The sequence below is a fragment of the Harpia harpyja genome, chromosome 4, assembly GCF_026419915.1.
Source record: "Harpia harpyja isolate bHarHar1 chromosome 4, bHarHar1 primary haplotype, whole genome shotgun sequence".
Taxonomy (NCBI): Eukaryota; Metazoa; Chordata; class Aves; order Accipitriformes; family Accipitridae; genus Harpia; species Harpia harpyja.
The window spans coordinates 71621293-71648523 of NC_068943.1; the positions used below are offsets into that span (position 1 = coordinate 71621293).

The 27231-nt window shown below is 38.6% G+C and overlaps 1 protein-coding gene across 2 annotated transcripts in view; it reads right to left on the reverse strand.

The window, feature by feature from the left end:
• The window catches only part of ARMT1 (acidic residue methyltransferase 1), a 67960-nt gene that overhangs the window by 3735 nt on the left and 36994 nt on the right, over nucleotides 1-27231 (reverse strand). For both annotated transcript variants that reach the window (XM_052784725.1, XM_052784726.1), the window contains 5 exons: nucleotides 16801-17118; nucleotides 8127-8327; nucleotides 6175-6348; nucleotides 4755-4997; nucleotides 3593-3829 (listed from right to left, as the gene is read on the reverse strand). In XM_052784725.1, coding sequence (XP_052640685.1) covers nucleotides 3593-3829; nucleotides 4755-4997; nucleotides 6175-6348; nucleotides 8127-8327; nucleotides 16801-17118 — 1173 coding nt within the window. The remainder of the gene's footprint in view (nucleotides 1-3592; nucleotides 3830-4754; nucleotides 4998-6174; nucleotides 6349-8126; nucleotides 8328-16800; nucleotides 17119-27231) is intronic.

Sequence of the window (27231 nt, forward strand, 5' to 3'; positions counted from 1 at the left end):
ACCTAACTCTATTTAAGGCTTTCTTCAATAGCAGTTAATATTTCTAAGATAGTCACAATTTGAAGTAAAGGAGAGAAATAGTAGAAAGATAAACATCACTAAAGACTCAAAACCAAAAGTTTGCTACAGCAGTAAGCACTCATGATAAATTTTCTTTGCACCTTCCATCCAGTGAGTAAAATTATCTGAAGTAAAAGAGAGGAAATGAATAAAATTTAGAGCATTTATTAGGACAGGGGAGCAGAAGTAAAAACCACTACATTTTGTTTTCATGCTGTACCTACAGGAAAGTAGAAGGGGTCTTATTCCAATAGAAAGAAAAGAAGGGGGGGGGGGGGGAACCAGGACTGGAAAAAATCCTTATAACAAAACCACCAAAAACTCAACCAAAACATTGACATTTATATTCTTACTCCAAGTACTACTGCAAATAAGGACTTGAGTTAAATAGATATAAAAATAAAGCATATTCAGATTTTAATCTGTAGTTGACTGCAGTGGTCATATACTGATGTTATCAGTCCCTGTGAACATCATTTTTTCATCAGTCATTATGCATACTCTTTATCTAGTCTTATTAAAATGAATGTCGGCTATGCTGATAGTTATTTATATTCAGAAATATGCAATAATGATATATGAAGTCAGGAAGTTTTTCTGTTCACCCCACAGACAGAAGAAATCCAGTATGGATATCTGTAAACTTACACTTACTCTTGTGAAATTTCAATATATACGACTAATTCTCCACTATTTATCCATTCTAGTAATCTCTACTTTTTTGACTCTTCACATATAGCTTCACCTCTGTATGGCTTTTAGTCTGCAGTATGATTTAATATGCTTTGAGCACCATTTTTTTAAATGGTTTTATATGTCTACCCAAGAATATGCACAATTTGCTGTTATTTGCTACAGCCACCAAAGCTGACTGTTAATCCTAAAGCAGATTGGCAGTGTTATTACACCCTGCTTACAGGACTTCACTTCTAACAGTTCAGATGCTTTGATTCTGTGCATTCTCAGAAAAAAAAAGAAATAAAGAAAAAAAGGAACAAAACACTGAAATGCCAAAGCTAAATTTTCCTCTTAAACTTAGTAGGAATTAATAGTTTAAAGAGCAAAGAACAATCAGAAACACTGTGTTAAAACCCAGTTATGAGTTAATTTTAAATTATTTGAATCCGATCTTGATTTCTGACTTCACTTGGGTGTGTTCTGCCTTTTTTTATGATCACAAGACAAATCAATATCTTAACCAGTTGGCAGTAGTTCAGTTCTGCATACTTTTAATTTTGACAGCATGGAAAATAGCCATGCAATATTACGATGTTGTTCAACATTACACATAGTGAGTGAAAAGCAGAGTACACCTGAAAAAAACATGCAAATCCATGTACAAGCTGTCAACCTGGCCAGATCAACAACTCCATCAGGTAACAGCAATTTCAGTTTCTAGTAGTTTTCTTGACATGCAAACAGACACAGATGACATGGCTGTGCTTATATTCATATTAAATATATACACACATGCTCAGAGAAGTATTTAACATCTGCATTCACTACCTTTTACAGAGAGTGAGAGAAGTCTGGTCTTGTTTAGCTTCCCCAAGAAGGAAAAACAAGTGAGTCCAAAGCAGGTGAAAAAGTACACAGGATTGAGGATAAGGAAGGAATTCTCCTTGGGTAATGGTTCCAGAGAAGTCAGGAAAAAAAACCTCACGTGTTAATTAGTGAGAGAGAGAGTTTAGAATGAATTATCTGATTTAGCAACAGTAGCTTTATATTAAGGACAGATGTTTGCTAAGTAAACTGGTAAGATACAGGAGAGTATGCTATGAATATTACTGGCAATTCTCATATTCTCAAAATGCCATTACTGCTAATCAGCACTGCACAAGTACTAGGCATTGGTTTTGCAAACAGCTTTGCTCCTAGTTTAGCAGTATAGTTCTACCTGCATGTATTCAAAATGTTTCTGTGATGCAGATGATTGTGGATGCTGGTGAATTATAAGTTGACATTTTTCTTTCACTAACCCAGAAAGCTTGAGAACTAGTGCTATGCTGTCCTTGAGCATTCTGCACTTCGTAGCCCACTTACCTCACTTTTCCCATGTTCTTCAAATTCAGCCAAAGAATACTGCAACAGTATTCAAGTGGCTTGAAATGCCTTGGGTTTGGACAGTTCAAATTCAACATTTGTGTGTTTTTAGCAAGTATTTAATGTATGACTCCATGTAATAATTTCCTGAATATAAGTCATACCTTCTTCTATGTGCAGGATGCTTAGTTTCCTCATGAGACATACAAAGAAATTAAATTTTCCTGACAAATTTCTAACCTTCAGTATAAAACAAAACAGTGCTAAAGCTTTCCAGGAAGAAAGATCCCCAGGTTGTTGGTCTTTCCTCCATGTGAGAAAAAAAATATTTTTCTGGACTCTTTTTTTGAAATAGCATTCTTAAACTTCATCCAGAGTCATTGCTAAGGCCAACATATAGCGTAAAAATTTTAGCTAGGAAAACTAACAAAGTTCTAAGCAGTTGGAATAAGGAATTTAAAATTACACATTTTTCTACTTTAAAGAAGCATCACACTAGCTTTCAACAATTATGCCATCTATAAAGTTCATACAAAACACAATATGCAGGTACTTCACAATTATTTGAAATTAGAATGGAACACATTTACTAATGTGTTTCCCACAAACTCCTTACACTCTCCTCAAGGTGAGTTACCACAAAAAAATTTCTAACCTAAACTTTAACAAAGTTATATGTCACAAATAGATCCAAAATAGTTACATTCAATATTAAGTCTGTTTTGGTTTGGTTTGGTTTTATTTTCTGATCTTTTCCAACACTCTTTGAATTTACGGCCTATACATGATAACATAGAATTATGGAATCATTTAGGCTGGAAAAGACCTTTAAGAACATCAAGTCCAACTGTAAACCTAGCACTGCCAAGTCCATCACTAAACCATGTCCCTGAGGGGCACATCAACACATCTTTTAAATACCTCCAGGGATGGTGACTCAACCACTTCCCTGGGCAGCCTGTTCCAATGTTTGACAACCCTTTCAGTGAAGAAATTTTTCCTAATATCCAATCTAAACCTCCCCTGGCGCAACTTGAGGCTGTTTCCTCTTGTCCTATCACTTAGCCTTGTTGAATCTCATACAATTGGCAAGGAGAAAGTGCAAGAGATGGATGAGGAGAAACATAAGGAAATGGATGAGGAAAAGTTGGTAAGTTTTATACCTAAAATATATGGAGAAAACATACCTTAAAAAGATACCAGGATTTTGAAGCATTTTTATACTTCTCCAAAAGGTGATACAATATTTTGCAATGAACAAAGAAAACAATGCCTGTATTCATTATTCATTCTCTTGCATATGTAACTTGAAAAACAGCTTTGCCTCTCAGAATCACAACTGCTACTCTGGCTCACAAGTGTCAGCTAAAATTTCCTTGTTTAATAATGCTCACAAAAGTTTTCAGCACAGCTGGATAGCTGCTCCACCTATATGACATTCTTATATTCTACGTGACAGCTAGCACTTCTCAAATACCTATACACTTACCTGTCTCTCTCTTTTTGCTAATTCTGCAAGGGCTGTTTTAAGCACCTTCATCTCATTGGTAACTGCTTCTAACATAGTTTTGTTTTTTTCTTTATCTTCAGTAGCTTTACACTCCTTTAAAAGGAGTTCTGATTTGACAGAGGTAAGTTGTTTCTCAGCCTTTTCTTTCATTCTTTCCAATTTGCCTTGAGACTTACTGAGTTCTTCTATCGTTCTGTTCTGCTCCAAAGTTTTGATCTGCAATAACATAAAATAATGTTAAATTTGTCACACTTTTTCATCTAACACAAATAATAAAAATATCAGGAGTAATCTTGAGTAAGCACTTTAATGTGGTTTCTTATGGGTTCTTGATGAAATTATATGCACATGTGAACTGAAAAGTTATTAAAGGAGACTGGCTAATTTCAACTCAATTAACAAAAAGATTTTTGTTTCAAAGACAGTTAATTCTCTAAAGGTTTTGTGAAAAGAGGTAACTGGACAGACAAAAACCCACAGTGAGAGTTCACTTTCTGCTAGCCCCTGGAAAAATAGTATGAAAAAGAGTTGCCAAATGTTTTGTTGGTAAAAATTGTTCAGCTGGAACATGCCCCTGCTTATCTATTTCACTCCATCAGCCACAGGACAAAAACTCACATAAAATCACTCTTCCATTCTTCCAGTGGTGGCAAGCTATCAATGACTGCACACTACCTGTATTCACCTGAGTTAAAGCAGGTAATTTATTACTGCTGCAATGTAATAAAACACAGGAACAATGAAAATTCAGCATCTTGCCTGTTTTATGTGGAAAAAAAAAAAACTTTTTTTCCCCATACCTATCAGAATAGATCTTCTGTGAGCAATGTATGGGAAAATACAAGATTACAGCCATATCAACAGGAAAGAAAGGGATGCATATAGCATATTTTTCTTACACTAGCCTGAAAATTTACATTGTGCTTTACAGATGCTACTTAGTGTATCCAGACAAATTGCAAAATACCCAAAACATTGTAATATTATAATTGTTTTCCCCACCTAGATGGATTTGAGCAATTCTCCATGAACACATTTATTGTAAATGAACTCCAGCTGTATCCAACTGGAATAGAAAAATGGACAGAAGCACAAATGTAATCTTTTTGGAGAGAAGCACAAATGAAACCTTTTAACTCACCTTAAGTTCATTGGTTTCAGACAGCTTGGCTTTGAGATCAGTATTCATTTCCCTTGCCAGATCAAGCTGCTTCTGTAACCTCTCTACCATCTTATGTAACTTTCTGACAGCAAGATTGGCCTCATCCCTCTCCACAGCTAAGGTGGTCCTTACTTGCTTCTCTTCTTCTAGCAGGGTTATTTTCTGCCGCAGAAGGTTCATGTGCAGCTCTTTGCTTTCAAGTTTTTCTTTCTGAGTCTTCAACTAGTTTTCCAAACACAAGGATATTTGAAAAAATATATGTGAAAGACAATGGTACTACACAGACAGTTTTGCAAATTTAATCCCTGTGTTGCATATTTAACCTGAAGTCCTATTCCTCTCTTGAAAACCCTGTAAAGCAGTATAAACATATATACACTAACTTGATACCTTTTATATTACCAATTCATTGTGCTTCTCCATCCCTGAATTTGTGCGCTACCTTTTAGAATGAATTTACATATAGACTGCACCTAATTTGGACATAAATACTTGTGCATTATTCATAACATCTGAGATTTGCATTTGACTAGAGTCTTATACTTCAGACAGAGGTAAGAGGGATTCATTAAGGAAACAGTGGTTTCAGTGGTGGTAGTTTAAGATATTTCCATCTTCAATCATTTAATTAAGGCTATTGTGCAAGAAGGAGAATCAATATACAGAAATAAGAAAGCTTTCATTCACTGCTCCAATACAAGGTCCAGCAGCTTCGTTTTGTAATTTTGGTGCTCAGGGAGCTACCTGTTTTCAGTTTACCTGAGCTGAGCTGCCAGGCTTTACTCTGGAACATCTAAGGAATATTAACATACATACTATACTCCCTGCTAGAGAGGCAGTTGCTTCCAGAAAAAATACAGTGTTGTTTTAAACAGACCTAATTCTAAGCTCTGAACCGTTCTGATAATCCTAAAACCAGAAGATTGTACTCTGTCATAACAGGATGATGGAGGGGTGTCTGACCAAATTTGAACAGATTTGCTCCTAAAGGAGCACAGTTCTTGTTGGAAATGTTGAAATTCTTGGTGAAGTACAACCAACATCCTACTAGTTTCTAAAGAAGATTGTGTAAGATGTCCCCCTTCCCAGCAGATCCTTTTAGATTTAAAAAGTAGACATATATACACATATAAACATACATAACTTCATACATTTATTTAAGAAGTTGTGAAAAGCAGTATCATGTATTTAATCAACTGGTGGTTTTAGTTGTTTTAATTTGCAGTCAGTTTGAACAGTTTGCAAACGTTTACTATCTTCTTTTTATGTAATGGACATCTTTGAAAATCCTTGCACATACACGAAGCTGCAATCTGCTGCCTCTAGCAAGCCACTACAGAAGTATAGCCATAATGTTTATCTTTGAAACAAACAGTAACGGTATGTCTTTTTTGCCTACCTTCCTTCTTAGGCTATATGCCATAGTCTTGTTTTCAATCACTGCATCACCTTCCAGTTTCACCAACTGCTCTACCCGGGCTAGGATTGCATCTGCATTCATATCAAATCCAACCTCTGCTGCTAGGCTATCCAACTTCATCTTCTCATTAAGTTGCTCCAGAAATTTCAGATACTAAGATAAGATGTGGAAAAGTGGGTAAAAGAATAAAAGAACTTCATCAAAAGTCCTGAAGTACAATTTAAAAGCAATTCCCCCTACACCAGCAACCAACTATATATAGCCAAGTCCACTATCCACAAGAAATAATATATTGAAATGGTACCTTTACAGTACACACTCCTGACACAATTGCAAATTCTCCATTTGTCCTTTTTTAGTCAATATTTATTTTGTTCATAAATCCCTGGACCTACTGTATTTATCTTCTTAGCAAGATGAGATTGGTTTTTGCTCCTCTGTAGTAAGAAGAGCACTAGGTACGTGTGTCTGCTTCTGACTCCTGTTCCTGTCTGTGGCTCTGCTGCTTTACACGACCATGCATTGACAAGGAGAAGTTAGAAAGGACAGCTACATCCCAACTATTTTCAAGTGCTGTGATTGCCCATTGCTGTAAGCAATAAGACAGGTAAAACTGGTACCAGGGATGCCATGGGCAAGATCCAATGTAGTCTGAGGAGATGCAGGAATGTTAACATGGTCAGTCTTTTGCCCTTCTTTGGAACAGCAAGTTTTAGAGATAACAGTTATTGGTTTACAAATTGCTTTAAAGACTATTTTCATTGCATCTCAATCTGGTTTACTGATGTGAACACATACAGATGTCAAGTATTATTTAATCTGTTTTTTCCTTCTTTTGTCCTGTCCTGCCAGCTCTTTAAAAATTGCATTAGTTCCCTAGTCTCAGTTAGCCTCTCTTGCAAAATCCAAAGCTCTCCTCCTCAATAAGAACTATGTTTGCCTTTGTTTTCTCTCACTTCTGTTGCAGGTCATAATCTTTGCAAAGAAACAACAAAGGGGAAAAAAAAACCAAACAGTTCCATAACTGTTGCTTGAGCCCAAGATGATAAAACATAGCAAGAATCTCTTTTTGTTTCATGATGCTTCTGGTTCAAAAAATTAAAACCAGCAGCAGCAGAAGAAAGCACTGAAGTTGTTCATTAACAGAAAAAAATCACAACAAAAATCTCTTTATTGCAGCAAAATCTAGAGAGAAATCAAGAAACTAGGGCCACGTGTTCTTCACAGAGGAAGCAGAGGGGAAGGAAAAGCTCCATTTTGTGGTTTACTCCCAATGTGGTGGATGCTTCATTCATAAAAGTTATTGTCTCATAGATTAATGCAAAACAGACAGCACCAAATTGTTGATTCTTTGCAAATTCAACTTTCTAAGCATTGATCTTGGCCTGGTAACATGCTAAAACTTTGTCTTTCTTAGCTGTATTGGATGGCTGGTTTAGCTTTCCAGGTACCGTGTCATTTTTCAAAATCTTAGTATGCAGATGTGTTATAGGCTAACAGTGTGTTCATTCATACAATTAATAAAAAAATCCTGGTAGCCATGATGGACTAAGGATATAAAACAATCAAGGACTGCAAGATCTTGAGAGACTGCAGACCAGATGATGTATCAGAGAAAGACAGAGAGATCAGAGAAAGCTTTGAGATCAGAGAATCCTTGAAGGACCTCAGATGTATTTACAGAGACTTCTTTCAATCTGGGGGTTTTTTCCACATTAAATGGATTTTGAACTCAAAAGCTTAACTACTTTTTCCAACTAAAATTGTTGGTCAAAGAAAAGATATTAGCACTCCCTACATGATGCCTGACTTTGCTAATTTGCATTACTTACAGTACTGTGAGTAATACTCCAGCTGATCAATGCAATATAATTAGCTGTATCTCTGTCTTTAGTGACTTTTATGTAAAAGAAAATAATGCATGCACCTACTTTTTGGTTCTCAAGCTTCAAACCATCTTGCATCAGATCCACAGACAGTAATTCCTCTTCCAAGTGTTTCAGTTGATCCTGGAAAGTCTCAGAACATTTTTCAGCTTTCCTGCTCCTCTCCAGAGCTTCTTGGTACAATCTGGTCTGATTTTCCAAAGCTTCAGTCAATTTAGCTATTTGGCTTTCAAGCTGAGATACCATCTAGGGAGCAAACAAACCAACGAAACATATGGAGTTAGGTGAGTATGGAAATGTTAGAAAGATATGAAAGATGCATCCTCAAATTATTAAAAAGAGGGTAAAATACCTATCTTTAATATATATATACATTTAAAAGAACAAAAAGAGAAAAATCTGCTGTAACCACCAGGAGAAAATGGCAGAAATGGTGACATGTGAGACACCCAAAAGTGAACAGCAGAAACCGTATTTAAGATGAGTAAACTAAAAGGGGCTAACATCTATGAAAAATTAATACAAACTAATTTAGACACAAACGTTCCAAAGATGTTAGCAAACCAGCAACACCTGGCAGTCAACTACCATTCTTTAAAATAAGCCAATAAAATCAGTAGTCTACCAAGGAGCTGAGTGGAAAAAAATAGATCAAGTGATTTAGAAAATACATGCAGCATGTAAGTGAGAATGTAGATACAGAATCATAGAATCATTTAGGTTGAAAAAGACCTTCAAGATCATCGAGTCCAACCATCAACCTTGCCCACTAAACCATGTTCTAAAGTGCCTTGTCTACGTGCTTTTTGAATACCTCCAGGGATGGTAACTCAACCACTTCCCTGGGCAGCCTGTTCCAGTGCTTGACAACCCTTTCCGTGAAGAAATTTTTCCTAACATCCAATCTAAACCTCCCCTGGCGCAACTTGAGGCTGTTTCCTCTCATGCTATCTCCAGCCACCTGACAGAAGAGACCAGCACCCACCTCACTACAACCCCCTTTCAGGTAGTTGTAGAGAGCGATAAGGTCTCCCCTCAGCCTCCTCTTCTCCAGACTAAACAACCCCAGTTCCCTCAGCTGCTCCTCATAAGACTTGTGCTCCAGACCCTTCACCAGCTTTGTTGCTCCTCTTTGGATGCACTCCAGCACCTCAATGTCTTTCCTGTAGTGAGGGGCCCAAAACTGAACACAGTGCTCAAGGTGCGGCCGCACCAGTGTCGAGCACAGGGGGACGATCACTTCCCTGCTCCTGTTTCTGACACAAGCCAGGATGCCATTGGCCTTCTTGGCCACCTGGGCACACTGCTGGCTCATATTCAGGTGGCTGTTGACCAGCACCCCCAGGTCCTTTTCTACTGGGCAGCTTTCCAGCCACTCTTCCCCAAGCCTGTAGCTCTGCATGGGGTTGCTGTGACCCAAGGGCAGGACCCGGCACTTGGCCTTGTTGAACCTCATACAACTGGCCTCGGCCCATTGATGCAGCCTGTCCAGATCCCTCTGTAGAGACTTCCTACCCTCGAGCAGATCAACACTCCCGCCCAACTTGGTGTCATCTGCAAACTTGCTGAGGGTGCACTCGATCCCCTCGTCCAGATCTTTGATAAAGATATTCAACAGAACTGGCCCAAACACCAAGCCCTGGGGAACACCACTTGTGACCCACCACCAACTGGATTTAACTCCATTCACCACAACCCTTTGGGCTCATCCAGCCAGCCAGTTTTTCACCCAGCGAAGAGTACACCTGTCCAAGCCGTGAGCAGCCAGTTTCTCCAGGAGAATGCTATGGGAAATGGTGTCCAAGGCTTTATTAAAGTCTAGGTAAACAACATCCACAGGCTTTCCTGCATCCACTAAGCAGGTCACCTTGTCATAGAAGGAGATCATGTTAGTCAAGCAGGACCTGCCTTTCGTAAACCCATGCTGACTGGGCCTGATCCCCTGGTTGTCTTGCACATGCCATGTGAGCGCAATCAAGACGAACTGTTCCATAATCTTCCCCAGTACCGAGGTCAAACTGACAGGCCTGTAGTTCCCCGAATCCTCCCTCCGACCCTTCTTATAAATGGGCATCACATTGACAAGCCTCCAGTCGTCTGGGAGCTCCCCCGTTGACCAGGATTGCTGATAAATGATGGAAAGTGGCTTAGGAAGCACCTCTGCCAGTTCCCTCAGCACTATTGGATGGATCCCATCTGCTCCCATAGATTTGTGAGTGTCCAGACGGTGTAGCAGGTCACTAACTGTTTCCTCCTGGATTAAGGGAGGTACGTTCTGCTCTTCGTCCTTGCCTTCCAGCTCAGGGGGCAGAGTACCCTGAGGATAACTGGTCTCTCTATTAAAGACTGAGGCAAAGAAGGCATTAAGTACCTCGGCCTTTTCCTCATCTCTGGTGGCAGTGTTGCCTTCTGTATCCATTAAAGGATAGATATTCTCCTTGGCTCTCTTCTTATTGTTAACATATTTGTAAAAACATTTTTTGTTGTCTCTTACAGTAGTGGCCAGATTGAGTTCTAGCTGAGCTTTTGCCTTTCTAAGTTCCTCTCTGCAAATAGGATATGGATAAGTAAGTCTCAGAGGCCTGCTTCCAAATTATTAACTCTTAAAGGGTGTTCAACTAAAAGATTCTGCTAAAAAAAAAAAAAGATAATAATTTCTGTAATCCAGCCAAAGCCCAAGGCTAAAAGGATAGAATTTCATAACAATAAATTAGACTAACAATTCTGAAAACACTTCTAGCTCTACACTGTTAACTTTGCAACACCTACATAGAGTGGAAGTTGTAAACTACTTATAAATTAAATGCTTGAAAGCATTTGATTACACTACTGCCAAATACTGAAAGAGTTCTATCCAAAAAGTTGCTTGCTTCCCTCTTTCCCTGTCTCCTCTTCTTACTGTCATATAATTATTTGGTTACATAATTAATTATGTTGCATTTGTAACTCAGTGTTCAGGCACCCATCTCCAAACAGTCTCTTCATTTTAAGCATCTGTTTGCCTCCTGTTAATAAAATGAACAATAAGCACACAAAACTCCCATTAATTTTAATGGCACGGAAAGGTTTCCAACTTAGACTACAACTGAATACAAACAATAGTTCGCACCCAGCCTGCCTAAAAAACACTGAGAAATTACTGTTGTTCCTAACAGTGGCAGAAAACACTAAACAATAATAAAACTGCAAGACCCCACACACACATTTTATGCTTTTCTGCATCACATATCACTCAGTATGAAAATAATAAAGCTTTAAGTAACTTGTGCCCACAGAGGTGCACTGCTGCCAGAGAATGCAGAGCCCCTTTATCAGGCTGCAGAGCGGCGCTGGGCACAGTCCAGCTGTGTAGGGCTTCTACAGGCTTCAAAGGTCCATAAACAGGAGAAGGTGAGGGATCATACCACAGAAGGTGAGACCACAAAACCACCAAGTTGTCAGTTTATCTTCCAGAGCATCCTGGAGTAACCTTCATCTTTGGCTTAGGGACAATCAACAACTTAAGGGTTTCCTAAAATATAGTTGCACCCTTATTACCCATGGATGCCTCTATCCAGCGACTATACAAAGGCTGCATTTTTGGTCCTGCAGTTCTGACCTCCACAATTTCCTGTGCCAATGACTGTGCAGCTTCATCAGCTAGCCTGCAAAAAAACAATTCCTGCTTTTTGTTTTAATGTGGCTAGCTGATAACTTCAAATGAAGACCTTTTATTTCTTGTGTCAAAAGAAGTTGCAAATACTCATTTCCAGAGGCACCTCCTACCTTGGGGACAGCAGGGTTCATCACTGCTGCAACTAAATAACCCTCAGTTAAAATCTTCCCAAACTTTATTTTTTCTCTTGTGCTAAGCTTTTATTTCTTCTTGTGCTAAGAGGGCATGTGCAAGCAGCAGGCCCAGCCCCACACCACATCAGAACAGAAAGCGGGCTACAGCTATGCAGTCGGTAGGACATTTCCCTCAACAGCCCAAAAGTCACAGACAGGCACATGGTGGACTTAGGGTGAGCGCAAAAAAGCAGCGTGTAGGATGAAGTTACAAGGTCCTTCACATCATAGTGGCAATTTTTTTTCCTCTTTTCCGACATAACAACTAAATATTCTCATCTTCTTAGTATTATCTTGACAACTAATAAGCTATACTGTTCTGGTTTGGTAAGATGTTATCTTAAACTTCCACTGATTTATATGTAACCATACACGCACACGTGCACCTAGTACAATATTTTTTTAAGACCCCTACCAGCTGAAAAGCATTAGAGCTGCCACATCTCTTATCATGGTACTTACGACTTGTACTTTGCTTTACTGCATTGCACTCACCATCCCAAGCTGGAAAGTTCTTGTCTGTTGAGCCTTTCCTTGCATGGAAGCCTCTAGACACTCTCATGGCCCTTCCGGTACTTTTTGAGGGCCCTTTTTTTGAATGAAGTGATCGTAACTGTGTGTGCTACTCAGAATGCAGCAGCCATGGATTTATACAGTGGCATAATTATGGTTTTCATTTTCTTCTCAACTTTTTTCCTAATAATTTCTCACATTCTAGTTGGTTGGGGTTTTCTTGGTCAGCCCTAAGTCAGTACATATATAACTCTGCCTTTACCAACGTTTCCTTTAATTTCCCAAATTATTTTCCACTCAATTCTTTTGTTTGAAGGATAAAGTGGATAAATCCCTAAAAGTAAATATGCATTTATGACATTGCCATAAAAATCATTATGAAACGAGAACAGCAGGAGATTTTAATGGGAGCAGTAGTAGAGCCTAATCAATTTTGGCATTTAAGAGTCTGTATATCAATATGCAATGACAAAAACTGATAAAATTAAGATAATCTACAATCAGATCTGCTGTGGGTATTCAAGAGAAACAGTTTGGGCCATATGAATTTAATTTGCTGCAACAGATCTGCAACAAAACTTGTCAAACAGAAAGGATCTGAACACAGAGACCTCGTAACCAGGGCTAAGCTCTGTATGAACTGAGAACATTTGCTTGCCTTGGACTCCAGGTGCCCATGAACCCCTCCGGTATGTTACAAATAATAAATGACAAAAACACTGAAGAGCTGTGCAAACATATTCAGATGATACACAACTTACTATAACTGCTGAAAAGATCATTAGGACACTGTTTCAAAGCAGTTTCTTAATCCTGCAATAGAATATCACTGGATATTATCAGAGTATATGCTGATTTTTTTTAAAATGAAATTACAATTTTTGCTAATGTTAATGCTAAGGGCTAGTATACAGACTATGACTAACTCAGATGCCCTTCAGATACCAAAATCATCATAATTAGGAGACATAATCTTCAAAAGCATTTCAGATTTCACAGAAAGTCTGACTATAGCAGTTGCAGGTCTTTTAAAATTTAAACTTTTCACAGTTCTGTTTGACAGGTGCATATGCAGAGGTAAGCCACACATAGCTGACTGGGCTTGGATGTAAAGATGAACATTTTGCCAGTTCATCTAGTGTATACAATCCCATACACAAAACTCCCAGAGGAGCTGTAGTGATGATTTAAAAATGAAAACCCAAAACCTGTTTAGCAAAGGCATCAAAACACTCAAACAGAGAGGGTCCTCTTTCTCCCAAATTCTTGCATTGTCTTTTCCTGGTCCCACTAATCTAGTCTGCAAAGGCAAGTTGCTTGCAGCAATGTCCTGACAGAAATGAAACAAGCTTTACTCAGGAAAAGGAAAGATCTAATAGTAATCCTCCTCCTGTTATATGTTGTTGCATTCATTAGCACATTTTTAATTTCCAGCAGCAAGGTACTCAGCTGCTGGATTCATACCCCTAGCTGTCCTGGCATTGCTGCTGGATTGCAGCCACAAAGGGACTGTTTGGAAACAAGCTAGCTAGGGCACCGCAACGCTACAGGCTAATTTACCCTGCCAAGAAGTTTAATGACTCACTTTTGTGGGTCTTTTACTTAAGGCTGGACAGTTCACCGAGAAGTCTGTAAGAAATCCTATCTGAAGACAATTAACCTTTTTCCTGATTGACTGATAGTAAAGCATACGTATCCTAATACTGATGTTCTATCCAAATCCTGGAAAGAAATTCACCCAGAGATGCAATAGGAATCTGATCAACACAGATATACCAACATGTATATTCCTTACAAATGGAACCTTAGAAAATGTTCTTTTAATTCTGATTTACAGAAAGAAAAGCAGTTCACTGTAAAACAATTTTTTGATGACAAAGTCTGTGTTCTATTAGAAACAGCTTCACAGGTACATAATATTGGCTTTTTAGCTTAGTTATTTCAAAGCCCCTAATCTTAACGCAGAAACTCTTTTGAGAATAGATGCCAGCACTGCTTTAATAACATAGTTCACTTTGGGGCCATGCAAATAAATTTTTCCAAATGAGTCATAGCAGTAAAACATTAAAGCTTCATCCCTTAACATACTTAGTAAATACAATGATCTACAAAACTTCATCATTCAACTACAACAACCAAATTCACCAAGCAATATTAAATTTAAAGCTAATATTTATGGTTCAGAAAACTGAGCCACAATTTTTTTTTTTAGAAAGAACTAGCATTTTGGGGGAGTATTGCTAGAAGTATAGTAAGCAATTGCTGTATTTGCTAGCAGAGGCAGAATGCTATGCTAGACATACCTGACATAGCTCCTCTACTGTATAAAAATAAACCAACAAAAGCTGGCAACTGTAAGACAGTTCCAAAGCACAGATTTAGGCAGTGACAGATTGGAGTTGATACCTGCTCTGTCTTAGTAACAAAGGCTTCCTTTTAGCACATATATTTAATTTTGATAGCAATAATACTGAAAAACAAATCTGTCTCCATCCTCAGACAACCCCCCGAAAAAGGGAGTTATTTTCCATTGCAAAAGTCAACAGGTGTTTCAGGGAGCGGGGCAGGGAAGTTAGAGCACAGCATCCAAATAAATTAATTTTAACATAGTTATGGGAAAATACCTGTTTTTCTGAACATGAGTTTCTTTACCTCTAACATAAGAATAATCAAAGCTGTTTAGAAAAAGAATAGTTGATTATTGTATATTTTACAGTAGTTCTCTAACAGAACATGACTTCTCACATCAATACTGTTACTTGAAGAACCAGCCACATTCCCGTCAAGCAGCTGGAAAAGTTCATGTTTGCAACAAAATATAGACCAAGTTTGAATCTTCCCTGATACTACCAGTCTGCAGGATGATCAAGTGGGCAACCCAGCATGTAAACCTAATATTAAGGAATAAAATCAGGAACAATAAGAACTGAAACAAGTAGCACACACTATACATGTACTGTAGTACATCCACAAAGAGACTAACAGCTGGTCAATGTACTACACAAATGGACTTAGCCGCAACTGAATCTTAGAAAAGCAGCAGGTCACCTGAAAGCACTCCCAGGAGCAAAACCTTTTTATTCAATAGCTAACAGTCAACCTAAATTTCCCTGTCTCAGCAGTTCTCAAAATAATCAACACTCAACAGAGTGTACTGTATGCCAAAACACTAAACAGTACAAACACACGTGCACATAAAATTCTCATTAGATTTCAGTTTGAAAGTATTTTGCTTATGGAAACAACACTGCATGACATATAGCAAAATTGTAAAGGGCTTCTATATGAAAAAGTTGCTGCCACACTTCCACTTTGGTGGATCACTTTCAAATGTTACTAATTTTTGCAAAGCTTGTTTTAATTGAAATTTGGCATACTGACTCTCAAACTAAGGTATAGGGGAGCTGGTTTGTGTTTTTTAACAAAATATTTAATCAAAATTCACAAGGATATTTTCAAGAGCTATTTCTAATCTTGGACAGAATACAAAAATATTTGCTAACATAAAAACCTATTACATCAGCAGGAGATGCTAGAATCTTAAAATCTGGCAAGGACACAGAAGTTGTTTTTCAGTGGCTCAGTGAAAACAGCTTTTGATTTAGTGTGTGACTTTTAATTATGCAGTAGTCCTCACTGACAAAATTAACATATGCCCATGTAAGCAAGTGAGAAACTTCAGTGCAGCGTCAGGATACCGACATTGGTCAGACTGTATTCTGGCTCACCTTCCTCCTCAGCTGTCCCTTCTCTACCTGTACATGCAAACACACCTTTGCAAACACTACCAGTCAAAACACCTTGAGCCAGAGGATTAGAATACCCAGCTGCCTTCCTATTGCCTTTCTCCTGGATGGTGAACAGTTAGAGTTTCAACAATGTTTATCTCTAAGTGTAAAAATACTTTTTTCTTTTTTTAGGTGCAGGTTTTGAGGGTTGGAGGGAAAGAAGGAAATTTCCTGGGACAACTCATCAATTATGTCTGCTTTGAGAAGCAAGTCAGTCCTTGAAGTCACTACTGTAGCAGCAAATTCATACTTGTTCACATGTTCTACTAAATCATAGCAACCACACGGCCACTTCTGATGTCTGCTAAGCGACACCAAAATCAAATTTCAATGTCTTAACTGAAAGACCATTCCATGTCTTTTCTTGTTAACAGCTTCTATTATTAATTTCATTTCTGACCTCTTCCTACTTAATAAAACATAGATGCTTTTCACCTATTATCTCAAATCAATAGACAACAAAATTAAAGGTTTCTATAATTTCAAAACCTAAGCAGAAGGAACCAACATTCTAACAGATTAATAAAATGAAAAAGGATCCAAAGAGAATAAATATACACATTGGGCAAGTGCAGCAGTTGCTGACTTACTATTTCTTTACTCTTCTCTTTGCAGTTTATTTCTTGGATCGTCTCCAAAATGGCCTTCTCGGAAGGTTTAACTATTGCAGATCTACCGCTGAGTAGAGTAGCAATTTGCTCTTTAAAAGCCACTAAAGAGGTCTGAGCAGTCCTGACCTCTTCTCTGCTGCTCTTCAAGCTTCTATCCAGCTCACTGGAAGATTTCTTCAGATTGTGCAGTTCCTGCTTTGAGGCATCCAAAGCTTTCTGGTTAGCAGTCAGTTTATCTTGGAGGTTTCTAATTTCCATCTCCAAATTCTGTCTCCCTATTATAGCACTTTCCAGATCCTAAAATACATGAAAGATTAAACCATGCTTTTAAAATTTGTTAAAACCCCTCCACTCCACACACAAAGCAGGGAATAACTCAGAAGCAGGTCCTGCACATAGAGAAATTAGGACCCATATTGCTCATATGGGCCTAACATCAGGGCTTCATAGGAGAACTCCCACTGAAATTGGTGAAAGCCCAAAGCCTGCTGTAATCACACTATAGACTAACCTCTTGCAGTGGGCTGCAAGAAGTAATACATGAATAAAATTTGCAGGTAAACAAAAAGCAATTTTTAATTGTAAAACTATTGCTCTTATTTTTTCATTCAGATAATACAACTTAGAAAACAAACGGTGAACAAGATGTAACACAAATAAAGCCAAAGTACCACACCTTAGAGGGGAAAGAATGGAATGGAATATTTCAGCTAGAAGGGACGTACAATGATCATCTAGTCCAACTGTCTGACCGGTTCAGAGCTGACCAAAAGAATACACATGAACTCTTTGAATATAGTGTTAAGAGCAGAATTAAAGGTGATCTCTGAGATCAATCTACCTGAATGTGACAAGAATTCCTGAGATTATTTATACACAGAAATGGGGAGTGAGGGGCCAAACAGAAAAAGTTGATGATATTAAGACAGCATAAAAGAAGGTACAAATGCTCAAATACCAATTTCACCCCAAAGAAGAAATCTTTAGATTGCGAAGCACTTAGAAAAATTTTCAAAAAGGGAATTATTCTGAGCTACGTCATTTTCTGAAGAAAGCAAAATTCCTATTACCATAAGGTCAAATTTGCCTGAGGAGTAAAAGAAAGTCAATGAAGAGCTATGCATCCTTCCACAGAGCCTACGAGTGCCCCCATCTGCTGCTCAGCTGGGCTGTCAGTGTGCAGAAGCATGACTGGGGAAGGACTAATGGAATAGCAGTTCTATCTAGTATCCTTGTAAGTTTTTTTGGTTTTGTTTTTGTTTTTTTTTAAGAAGTCAGTCCCTTGCATTTCAGAAGTAATACACTCAAAGATAATGTTGTCTTTGGTAGGGAGACAGGGTACTGTAAGATAAGGCTACCTGGTGAATAGCCCATAGAATTTACCACTCAGGGACATCCTCTTATCTTTGGCATTTTGTCATGGTTCTCATTCAGCCCCTGACACCCATGATCCTTTCTTTCTAAGACCAGAGCTTTTAAAAGTTTTTTTCCCTTTACCTGATGAATCAAGACTTGGTTTGGAAAGAAGAAAAAATAGCTAGTACATATATACCTACATCTGTTGTTTATAAAATATTGACCCAAAAGGGCAGAGCAGACAGACAGAACTGTATATCCTGACCCATGACACAAAAGCAAATGATGACAGAAAAATGAAAGAAAAATAACCCATCTAAACATAAAGAAAAAAATCACCTCTCTCATTCAGTCAGCTTGTGAACCTCTTTCCTTTCCCCACAATACCAATATTAAGAGTGCTTACACACTCATATACAAGAATAAAATTTGCAGTGAAACCAACTAAAAGCATAGCAAAGACTAAGCCTTCATTCCTCAGGGTATTATCTGATTGATAGGAACAAATGGGAGAGAATATTACATCACACAAGACACAAAATCATGCCAGAGGATGGCATATTTATAGAGAGTGATTGAATTTCTCTGGAAATTTCAGTTGTTTAGCAGAGGCTGAGTAAGTGGATTGGTATGAAGATTGTGTACATTGGAGTTAAAGAATTGTTCCCAGAGCAGCTGTGAATACGGTGACCACTTGGGGGTCTCTCAGGGTCTATGTGTGCTTGCTGCGTAGTCATAGTAAGTCATTTGTATTATTAGAATACATGCCAATCATGTAATAAATCCGGGAGTATTTATGTAGATCAGCAGTGAGGATGGACAAAAAAGGAGTTTGGGAGGCACCCTTGGAAATAAAATAGACACCTACAATACTAAAAAACCTAAAATTTTTAAATAGCTTCCAAAAGTCAAACATGCAAACACATAAATGAAGACAAACCAAAACAAACCCTGTCATTTAGGAAATTATTTGTTACTACCCCTTTCTAAAGTAATTGTAGAACTCTCCTGGAAACAAATGTTGGCATGATTCCTTGTTATTTTCTCTTTTTTATTCTAAACAAGTCCTACTAATAGAAAATTCCCACCTGTGCTCAGAATTACATTATGGTAATTACAGCAAAGAATAAAGAATGGTTTATTTCAATTACAGTTTTCAGCAGTGTGTATTTTTCCTTTCAGAAAGGCAGTGCAAAAGTAGTTTGCCAGTACCAGAAGCTTACCTAATTACAATCTTGTTTCAAATTGTGAACATCTGCAAACAAACACAGTTGAATCAAAAAATCAAGGTATAAAAAAAGGAACTGCAAGCCTGTCGATGCCCAAACATTTAAAAAAAAAAAAACAAGCAATTTACAGAATGAAAAGCCATAAACATCAAAACATTAAAATTCTTAACAATTCTCCTTGAAACCTCTCTTGAATGGAGAGCATTTACACTGGCTAGCTGCAGCAAGGTCAGCCTAAGCGTAAATTCAGAGATTGTGACACATAAAGGTGATATCCCAACTAGAAGAAAACCCCTAAGAGCCTAAGTGATCAGTGCAGGCGGATAAAACAATTTCCACCACAGAAGACTGAAAGGATAGAACTGCAACAGTTCATGTTTTCTCTTTGGCTCTTCAACACTTATGGTTAATGTCCCATGGCTCTGAATTATATGAAGGTTTCCGTGTGCAGCTTGTAGGGTCAAAAAAGCTACCCAACACTGACACACAACCGATTTTGAAAACAGGAATAATTATGGAAATTGATGTTCAAAGAAAACAGAATTAGACATTAGATGGATTTACCCAGGGTAGACCATGTCAATGACATGGGTGTTAGACACCAGAGATGCAGATCTACCATGGCAATGCTCACCTGTGGACGTAGAAAGCAGCACCAAAGGTTCTTCAACTGTCTGAGACCAGAGCAAAAGGGCTCATATGGCATAGTGCCATACTTAAAGTTACCCACTCAGGCTGGGACGCAGTCTACCCACGCTCACCTGCTGGCACCCTACCTGCACTAGACTAGAGAAGATATAAGAGTACCCAGACCATTGCACAAAACTGCAAGGCCTCCCTCATGAGAAATCATGTGTTCAATATTAGCTCAGCTGCGTTTACAGAAAATGTGTTCAAGCTGTAACAGGTGGGGAAAATTACTGCTGTCTTTTAAGTAGAGAAAGAGAGAGACTCTTTTATAAGGAATGGCTAGAAGAGCTGTATTTAACACTGCAAAACAAAATGAGGGAGATATGATCGCATTAAAGAGGCCGACAAATGAAAGAGAGGAAACAAGAAGGGAGAAGGTCTTTTAAGTAATAATACATATCCTCACTCTGTTGATCTCAATATCTACTATGCATTTTTTTTAAGCTGTGATAAATCTTCCTTAATATACTGTATTCTTTCATATTTCTCAAAATTTCAGCTAGCATGTCCTATACACATATAAGGTCTGTTGGTCTGTCAGTTCATCCAATAATCATTTTTTTAAAAGTGGATACTAGTCAAATTAATCACTATTTCTGAGGCACTTTTAAGTGTCAGATTACACACTATAACTAATAATTAATCTATTTCAACTTTTAATTTCTTTAGAACATCTGAGTGGACACTACCTACTCCAAAGTGATTCAGGTGGTCAAACTCAGTTTTCCAGAGCTCTGAATTACCTCCTCTAGTTCTCCCTTCCTAAAGCAAAAAACCAACCAAACAAACAAAAAACAAACAAAAAAACAAAAAACAAAACCAAAAAACAACCCCACCAGCACAACTGAAGCACATTCAGAGAAAACACAACAGGTCCACATCCCAAAAGCACTGTAGCATTTTATTACGGTTGTAAGTAAACACAAATTTCATTGCTCGTTTATCTAACGATACACTACAAAAATGAAATCTTTACTTTCATCTAATCCAATAAATTAAAGCAGGCTGTGAAAATGGTTTTTCTCTAATGCATGTACGACATTACAGAAGCACGCCACACCCTATTAAAAAAGCCACTATTGTGGCTTTGCAGATGACGTTATGATAATACCAATTTTTATCTCCAGCACCAGCTTTCATCTTAACTTCTAAAGAAAAAAAAATTAGCAAAGAATGTACAAAAACTCTCTTTTTGTACTGAAATTTTTGGCACTAGGAATGGCTTTGTTCAATTTTAAACTGCTGAGCAAATTTATTTTTATTTATATGAATTTTTAAAACCTGTGGGCTTCCAATACTAAAAAGTGTCCAACCACATTTTCTTATCCATTTACATGTTGGAATCAAGCTCAGGTGCTGCAAGTTTGGCAACGTTTAATTTCAGAAACTCTGCAAAGGTCTTCCCACAAAACACCTGCAGAAGAGAGGATGGCATGAAGGCTTCCCTTTCCACTGAGCCCTCTGAAGAGCTGTGAAGCTTTAATTAACAATCTTTCAGGAACAATTGGCATTCATTTCTGTCTTTCACTGTTCCTACACATGCAGTAGCTCCTAAAACAATTTCTCACTGGAAAGGAAACTGAATCATAATTTGCTGTTCAGGTTAAAATGGAGAGGTTTCCCCACAGACTGCACAGACCACAGCCACCTAATCACACAGTCTGTATTACCCAGCAGCCCTGTGGACAAACTACGTGGACATACTCCTCCTGAACCCCATTAATTATCTCAGCCGTGGCGAAAGCAACAGACAGCTGCAAAGATATTAGACGAACTCATTCTATCCTGATTTAATGTAAGCTGTTGTAAAATTTTTCACAGAAGAGGTTATCAACTAGGCAAGCCTCTATAGCCCTTCCTTAATTAGTTATCCATCAAAATTACAATGATATTTAAGTTCTGTTATTAAAATATATTGTATCGATTGTGCCAGCTGCATGCAATTTTTTTAGATGTCAAACAAAATTATTATTTTCACAGAAAAACTGTAAGAAAGATTACTCTTATGAAAGCTATTTTCATACCTGATATCAGCTTTGCACCTAACATATTTTAGGGGAAATCCCAACCCTGCCTAAATTGGTGACAAAAGTTTCACTGACTTCTGTTGAGTCAAGATCCCACTGTTAGAGAAGAGAAGAGATGAGATTCAAAGGTAATTTTAGTAACAATGACATTGTTATGCTTACTGTAAATACACCTTATGTCTCATATTTAAAAATAATTAGAACATTATAGTAAGTTCAATCAAGAATTTATGGAAACATGAAAATGAAGACTTGCTACAGGAAAAGCAAAAAACTTAGCAGAGAAATGAAATGCCAGTTTTTCACTTCCAATGAGATAAAGAGAAATGCAACACTGTAAGAAGGTGGACACTGACTTGAAATCTCATGACACAGCTGAGGCTCTGCCTGGAGAATTCAGACCTTTAACAGCAACAGACACACAGAGACAGCGTCCAGAGCCTTACCTGGATGTTGGCAATATAGCTGTCCCATGTACAGAACTGGAGGAATTTCTGATTATTTTTGGTCAAAATTCACTGATAATGACAGGGCCATTTTCTAAAGGGCTTTCATGAGATTTTATGTGAAACATTCATACTGTATCATATAGTAGCAGCATCAGCTGCTAACATGGAGATGCAGCCTTTGAATCAGGAAGTCCCAGACTGATGGAAGCTGAGAGGATGTATGGCCAAAAGTATTTCTGCATGCTTGCCCACACATCAGCTACTGGCCACTCACACAGCTTAGAAAACAGTTGTTTGGCTTGACATAGCAGATTCCTACATAATTGCTGTCCTTCACCAACATCTATCACTCTACAACCCCTGTCACAACCATCTCCTCCCTTTTATTTCTCGGAGCAGCCATGTGTTAACCTAGGCCCTTGTTACCCTTCTAGAGGAAACTCTGGGCTTTTGGGCTTTTATCTATTTTGAAGAGCAGAGTATTTAGGTTAAATAATTTGAGAGGGGTTTTAGACCAGAGAAGGGCATTTGAACTTATATGATAATCCATTATTGGATGTGAGGGGAAACAGTGACAAAGGATGAGGAAAAGGCTGAGGCCGCCTTTGCCTCAGTCTTTAATAGTAAGACCAGTTGTTCTCAGGGTACACAGCCCCCTGAGCTGGAAGACAGGGACAGGGAGCAGAATGAAGCCCCCATAATCCAAGGGGAAAATGGTTAGTGACCTGCTACACTGCTTAAACACACACAAGTCTATGGGGCCGGATGGCATCCACTGAGGGATCTGGTGGAAGTGCTCACCAAGCCACTTTCCATCATTTATCAGCAGTCCTGGCTAAAAGGGCAGCTCCCAGTGGACTGGAGGTTACCAAATGTGACGCCCACCTATAAGAAGGGTCAGAAGGAGGATCCAGGGAACTACAGGCCTGTCAGTCTGACCTCAGTGCTGGCAAAGGTTATGGAGCAGATCATCTTGAGTGCCATCATGCAGCATGTACAGGACAACCAGGTGATCAGGCCCAGTCAGCATGCGTTTATGAAAGGCAGGTCCTGCTTGACTAACATGATCTCCTTCTATGACAAGGTGACCTGCTTAGTGGATGCAGGAAAGCCTGTGGATGTTGTTTACCTAGACTTTAATAAAGCCTTGGACACCATTTCCCATAGCATTCTCCTGGAGAAACTGGCTGCTCACGGCTTGGACAGGTGTACTCTTCGCTGGGTGAAAAACTGGCTGGCTGGATGAGCCCAAAGGGTTGTGGTGAATGGAGTTAAATCCAGTTGGTGGTGGGTCACAAGTGGTGTTCCCCAGGGCTTGGTGTTTGGGCCAGTTCTGTTGAATATCTTTATTAATGATCTGGATGAGGGGATCGAGTGCACCCTCAGCAAGTTTGCAGATGACACCAAGTTGGGCGGGAGTGTTGATCTGCTCGAGGGTAGGAAGTCTCTACAGAGGGATCTGGACAGGCTGCATCAATGGGCTGAGGCCAGTTGTATGAGGTTCAACAAGGCCGAGTGCCGGGTCCTGCACTTGGGTCACAACCACCCCATGCAGCGCTACAGGCTTGGGGAAGAGTGGCTGGAAAGCTGCCCAGCAGAAAAAGACCTGGCGGTGCTGGTCAACAGCCACCTGAATATGAGCCAGCAGTGTGCCCAGGCGGCCAAGAAGGCCAATGGCATCCTGGCTTGTGTCAGAAATAGTGTGGCCAGCAGGACCGGGGAAGTGATCGTCCCCCTGTGCTCGACACTGGTGCGGCCGCACCTTGAGCACTGTGTTCAGTTTTGGGCCCCTCACTACAGGAAAGACATTGAGGTGCTGGAGTGCATCCAAAGAGGAGCAACAAAGCTGGTGAAGGGTCTGGAGCACAAGTCTTATGAGGAGCAGCTGAGGGAACTGGGGTTGTTTAGTCTGGAGAAAAGGAGCCTGACGGAAGACCTTATCACTTTCTACAACTACCTGAAAGGAGGTTGTAGCGAGGTGCGGGTCGGTCTCTTCTCCCAAGTAACAAGCGATAGGACAAGAGGAAACAGCCTCAAGTTGCGCCAGGGGAGGTTTACATTGGATATTAGGAAAAATTTCTTCACGGAAAGGGTTGTCAAGCACTGGAACAGGCTGCCCAGGGAAGTGGTTGAGTCACCATCCCTGGAGGTATTTAAAAGACATGTAGATATGACACTTAAGGACACGGTTTAATGGTGGACTTGGCAGCACGAGGTTAACGGTTGGACTTGATGATCTTAAAAGGTCTTTTCCAACCTAAATGATTCTATGATTCTATTAATACTGGCACCTCAATCAGCACCAGGGTCTCAATATACCAAGTCAATTACACATACATATACAAAGCGCCCCACATTAAATTAACAGTAATAATAAGGTATAAAACAGAATGCAGTTATCTTCCAGATGAGTTCTTACACCAGCCACTACTCCAGTTACCACTGTAATACCACAAGGACTGTGAACTAGCTTTGTCTTATCTCCCATCTTGTCTGATAATTCAACCTGGAAATATTTGTGATGCTTCCTGAAACCTGTCCCTAATATGTATTTTCTTACTGACATCTTATAAACCAAAAAAAAAAAAAAAAAAAAAATCCAGGTTCTAAGAAACTCATTACTTTATTTATCTATTGCGACGAGAAAAACCTAAAATCATTTGGTTGTGTCTCATACAAAGAATTTAGGTGTATTCAAAACATAGGCATGTTTCTTAAGTTTAATCAATTTCCTTAAATAATAAGTTTATATTTTAATTAACTATGTTTTCATACAATCAATTATTTTAATAAATTTATACTGATTAAATGCTACTTAGATAAATTGTATTCATTAATAACAATTTAACACAAGTCAGTATTGAATACTGAAGAGTATTTTCTTGGTTAATTTTGCATCAGTTTGCAGCAGATATATTTGTATTATTTGAAATACAATCAAGCAATTTTAATTATGTTCTTTAAAGACATTGCAAGGTGCACATCTTTGCAAAACAGGTGTTTTAATTAACACTTCAGAGGGAATCACAAATATTTCCAGGTTGAATCATCAGCGAAGATGTGACACACAACAAATCAGTTTACTAGTTCTTGTGGTTCATCAATGGCAATGCTGTACAAAAGGCAAATTCATCTGGAAGAAGAATATATGCATTTTCTTCTATACCTTAAATAAATGCCATATAGGAATTTATTAAATACTAGAAAGAAACTTGGTTAGAGCAAATAAGACATTTTTCAAGGACCTACAGACATTCTCAAAGAATGTTACAGTTCTGTAATTATGATTATCATAATCAATAATCACTGTCTGGACATACAGAAAGAACAAACAGGTATTCTGATTCTCAGTCTAGAAATCTGGGCAGTATTTAAAAGCTATTCTCCATCAAATGCAAATTTGATATCCAGCACTGCCAGAATAAAGATATGCACAATAGTTACAGAACTCCAGGAGCAAGCTCTTGCAATATTTGATCAGAAATGTGAGAAGTTCAGAATTCTAAAAGAAAAGTAATACATTACAACAAAATGGTGGCTTGCTTTTGTTACTTATATTAGTTCCGAGACCCTGTTAGTTTCTGTTGTTTGCTGTTTGCTATTGTGATGCAGTGAGGCTGAGAGGGGAACAGATAAAATTATCATTCACTTGTTAATGGTCCTCAAATGAAAACCAGCTAACTGCAAGAAATACTTGAGTATCAAATATACTAAAGAACATTCTGAATCACTCTCACATATTAACCTTAAAACGTAACCAATTGGCTTTCATTTTCTTCATCAAGAATTTCAGAATCTACAATCTGTTTAATTGAACATTAGATAGATAGCTGCCTCCTCCTGGGACATGAAGAAAGGCACCTGGTCAAGAGAGGGAGTTCATAGAAATCCCAAGGAGCAGGAATGAAGAACTACCTGGCAAGAAAAACTGGCCGCAATTCAGAGGGGTGGCAAGGAACAGTGTTGTAGCTGAGGCTTGCTGGAGAAGACTGACAGAACAGTGTGATGGCCTCTAAACACTTATGAAGAATTTTGAGAGAAAATTGGGGGAAACAGGTCACCATCTCAATCTGTAATACAGAAGATAGCAAATACATCTGGCCCTGGGAGCTTCAGGCAAACACAGACAAAAGTCACTTGTACTCAGTCTGTGCTGGGTAAACTCTGCTACAGGCAATTCCATTAATTAAAGCTCAGAAAACAGTCCCGAAACACACCACCATGTGTATGTCTTCTGGCACAGGAACAGTATGGATTTCTGCTTTTCATCTTCACAGGGGAATGTCACAACATGTGCAACTCTGTCCATGTGCTTAAACTGTGCAGCATAGTATATGACAAAGTCAAACTGACTTTATACCACTGGTGCCCTTCCTGTAACCTAATAAGAGACCTATCAGGGGAACAGGGAATGCCATACATCCTCCTGTAGATATGTGGATTTAAAGCATTTTTGGTTTTTACTTATTTTTTCAATACTGAATTTCTTAATGCACTTTTGTGAACACAAAACCTTCTTAACAAATTTACTCAGTATCTGCAAATTTAAGTAGCTAAACTGAAAGAGTGCTGGAGGAGTCTGCAGCCTCTAGATAAGCCCTGATGGCACACACTTCATTTGAAAGGCAATGCTAATAATTTAGCAAGACATTTCTGTAA